Here is a 4798-nt window from a genome sequence, read left to right on the forward strand (position 1 = left end):
CTAAACCAAGCCGAGAAGGAGCTGGTGTCGGTAAGTATAATTCTCTTAAAAGACATTCATGATCATAAATGTTGAAAACGTTAGTTGTAATTACTTAGAAATAAGTGAATAGTAATGATATAACCTGATATTAATTTATAAGAATATTGATATACATCAAGGCTGATCAATATTGGATATGTGGTGGTTTTTAGTTTTGGATGCCGGAATAGACAAGATAAGCATTACATGGAAGCTAAGCTCGACGGGGTCTAAAAAGGAGGCTGAATTTAAAACCATTAAAGTAAAGCTATGCTACGCTCCACCTAGCCAAGTTGACCGACCATGGCGCAAGACCCATGACGAGCTCTTCAAAGACAAGACCTGCCCACACAAGATCGTGGCCAGGCCTTATGACAAAACCACTCAATCTATTGACTGGATCCTTGAGCGTGACATCCCCACCGGAACCTACTTCGTTCGTGCCTACGCGGTTGATGAACACGACCATGAAGTTGCCTTTGGACAAAGCACGAACGAAGCCAAGACGACCAGCCTCTTCAGCGTTCAGGCTATCAGTGGTCGCCACAAGTCCCTAGATATTGCTTCCGTCTGCTTCAGTGTCTTCTCCGTTTTGGCTTTGCTCGTCTTCTTTGTCAACGAGAAGAGGAAGGCCAAGATAGAGCAAAGCAAATGAGTCTGTTTACTTTGCGTGTTTGTGACGTTGAACCCCTAAAAAAAAGCGTTGACTTTGAACTTTCTTGTTTACCAATTGCTTTTGTCTTGTTGCTTACTTCTTCCCTATGTATTTTTTTTTTTCATGTGTTTGTACCATTACGCCATTCATACGGAGCAAAACTAATCCTACGGTGGTGATGCGTTGTGTGATTTCTGTATTCTTATATACTTTTTGATATATATTCTTACACACTTTGTTTCACAAAGTTTCGAATTTGAAAGTTTTATGTAAATCTTATTCAAAAGACCACAAATATAATTCAGCTATTACTTTGTAAGAAAATTCATAACTATTAGTAATACTCCCTCTGTCTCACATAGATTCATGTTTAAGAAAATATTTTTTTGTCTCTAAAATATTGATTTTCTAGATTAAAAAACTAAAATGATATTTTTACTAGTATTTTGTTCCAAATGACATAATATTTAGTAAATTATGTTTTCTCTTTTTACCATAAAATAATTATAAATTAGTTTTAAAATAAAAAGCTTAACTTTTTTTTAATATGTGTTAAACTATTGAAACATTAATCCATGTAAAACAGAGAGTAATTTTGTAGATGGAGAACTATTATGTAAAAATATTTATAATTTTTAAGATACCAATATATGACTTCTCTTTTTGCACTTTAACAAAAGCAAAAAAAAAAACTTCTTGCAAAGTTGGAAAGAGATGGAATGAAACAATTAATGTTTGTCGTCTAAACCTGAAAATTTGATATGCTTATTAAATTTAAAAAGTGATAAGCATGATGAACTGCTGACAGCGATCCTGATCACCATTAAAATCTAGTTTGGGGTTACTTAAAATGTCAAATATGTCGACACATAGTGAAGATTAATAAAGACAATTGTAATAAAATATGATAGATGCACTGACGTCAGTTAATGTGTGTATGATTATAATATATTAACGCACAAATGCATACGTACAATGAGGCGAAAATGTAAATATATGGCTATCGTTTAATATTTCGTTCATGCAAAAGTCATTGTTACGCTGTCTGATTAAAATATGTAAATTGGTTCTCTGCAAGAGTTGTTGCCCACCGTCTCCTCTCATCATCCACCAAATTGAGCCACTTGTTGGGGAAACCAAAAGGTCATGTCATAATCAATAGGGCTTATCAATAAGCTGTGCTGGTTATTACAAAATTACATACTAGCCGATCGAATGACGAAATCATTATTGTGTAGTTTATTAGTATTATACTATTATCAGTAACGATACATTGACTTTCTCATCCTTTAGAAGTGGTGGTGGAACCCATTCCCAAGAGACATGGAGCCAAACAAGCCACGTTCACATGGTTAAGTTCTCTGTACGGAGGTAGTACCTTTTTATGGTCAGCTAAAAACAAACATTATACTATATTTTTATCTTTTCTTAATCATGCTATATATCTTTTGGACAATCAAAAAGGAAGAAACTGCCAAATTGGTTTTGCAAACCTTATCTTATTAAAAATATCAAGATATAAATGAAACAAAAAATATATCATAACTGAGAATATGTGGCGACGTGACCCAATAAGTTGAGTTGGGTAAATTGTGAATTGTCCTTAAGATCAGTTTCCAATCGTTATCATTCTCTATTTTTTTGAAATATAATAATGATTAAACCAATGAAAAGAAAGATAATATTTTCAAAAGATAAGAATAAGATCCTAAATTTATTGTATATATGATTACTCTAAACAAAGCAAATAGTAATATATATGTATATTACACTGGTCTTCAGCTTCACTCTTTAAATCCCTTTCTATGTGATTTTTGTGATATTTGTTTTTTTGTTTTTGTTGCTCTAAAACATGTGCAAAGAACACCTATATAAAAAAATGTTAGTCATTCAACAAGTTATCATTATTCATGTTTAATTGTATATAATCAAGTGTATGAAAAAATATCCATAATATTTTTGTTGTTGGAAAATCTAGAATCATAACTCTAATATGTGTTTTTTTTTCTTTTTTTCTTTTTGGCAAACAACTCTAATATGTAATTCTAGATGAATAGCATGATAATGACTCCAATTAACCAGACTCGAGAAATGATCTGGATTTTAATGAAGAAAGGTGTTTTCATCACATACATTGTTATATGATTTACCTTTGAGATGATTTTGTTGTACTTGGCAAAGATGAATTTAATTCTTTCAAAAAAATCACAAATTCAAGTTTTAAAAAAAATCAAAAAAAAAAATCATTTATCCGCAAATATGTGAACGTTATCAAAATAATTGCTATTCTGAATATCCAAAGTCTTAAATAAAATTCGAATCACCAAATTTAATATATATATATATATATATATATACATATAATATTAATTGCATCACAAACAAAATATTTTTATTATGATATATTTTTATCCACTTTGTGTGAAAGCCTACTTTAAAAACATGAGATTCGGTTTAGCAACAAACAAAGGGTTGGAAACTACAAATTACTTAGTTGTTTCATAGGCCACAATATTACATGTTCAATTTAGTATAATAGTTGCAATTCCACGCCACTTCCTATGTCACTCCAACCTAAGAGAAGCATTAAAAGAGAAGCATTCTTGAAAAAAAGCTGATGTGTCATCGTCAGGAAACTCTATGCTCAATTTATTATTTGCCTTTAATATTCTATAATATTACATAAAACTGCCATTGCTATTCAAATTATTTCTATACATAATATTTTATTCCTATAAATGTTAAAATTGGTAAATATTATTCAAATGTTAATAAATATTATCCCTTAAATGTTTTTAAAATTATTTTCAAAACCTATATATGTATTAAAATATAATTAAAAAATTATAACAGGAGATGTTAAAAATATTTATTTAAATCATATTTTTCAAAAATATAAATAATATTACTTATTATTGTTTAAAAACATTGAAATTAATTTTGAATAACAGATATTGAAAAATCTTTAAAAACAATTTGACGGCATTTTAAATTTATTTTAAACTATAAAATATTTAAACTCATGTAAATCCTAATTTTCAGTTTTTCATATAGAAAATTTCTGATATAGACTAACATATATTAAAGATTCCTTAATTTCAAAATTAACATATTAAAAATATAAAATCTGATATATATATATATATATATATTTTAATATTATTTTTTAAAGATTTCGAAGGACGATTTTTAGATAAAAAAATATTATACCCCTTATGGAGTATGGATACCGGGACGGGTTTGACCCGCTTAAGAATTTAGGTCATTCGTTTTCGAGAAGTTATAATCTTTTTGATGGTTTTATCCGTTTCATAATTTACAAGTTTTATACAATTCTTATTAATCACTAATTCGGCAAACGTTAGATTTTCGGGTATGTTGTTTTGTGAATCTTAATTTTATGCTGAAACCTTTATTATTTCAAAAATCACAAACTGAATGAAATCAAACTAATATAAATTTGAACCGTAAATGATATAACAAATAATTATATCTATAAATATAAATAACTCTATTTGTACATAATATGTTACAAACCTTATACTAAAAATAGTTTTTGAAATCAATCAGGCATGTACGTGCTGTCCGTACCTCGCACATTGTTATTTGTTTTGGAACATAGATCAACTAAACTCCTGATTATCACATTTGTGAGTGAATCTAGAAGATTCTTATAGAAAACCAAAAGTAAGTGGACGATACTGACCTATTAAACTGTGGGAAAATCAAATTCTAGACAAAGTTATCGTTTTGAGTCGTTTTAAACGGCCCAAGCCCAGAAAGTAGTGAAAACTCTTTTCCCTAATCCTATTTAGGCCTTTATTAATGTGTGTCGACCGTCGTTGGACCACAGTTTCACGTTTAATATGTGTCGACCGTCCTCTCGTTGAACTTGGACCACAATTTCATATGATGCATAACAAAAAAACACACCAATTGGGTTACACAAGTTGTACACCTTTACTTTTCTAAGGGTTTTTTTATATATATATATATATATATATATTTTTTTATATATAGTTAAACAAGTTGGGTACGTCTTCTTGATGATGCAGTTAATTCATATATATATATAAAAAAAAAGACTCCACCCAAAAACTCCAAAAAAGATTTGTCCCCCCC

General features: G+C 29.4%; 1 protein-coding gene across 1 annotated transcript; it reads left to right on the plus strand.

Moving 5' to 3' along the window:
* On the plus strand, window positions 3–933 carry LOC104728756 (high-affinity nitrate transporter 3.1-like; the record flags this gene model as incomplete). The annotated part of the gene is made up of 2 exons (XM_010447698.1): window positions 3–30; window positions 195–933. Coding segments are annotated over 2 exons (510 nt in total), but the record flags the coding sequence as incomplete, so codon positions are not given.

Source organism: Camelina sativa, chromosome 11 (assembly GCF_000633955.1).
Source record: "Camelina sativa cultivar DH55 chromosome 11, Cs, whole genome shotgun sequence".
Lineage (NCBI taxonomy): Eukaryota > Viridiplantae > Streptophyta > Magnoliopsida > Brassicales > Brassicaceae > Camelina > Camelina sativa.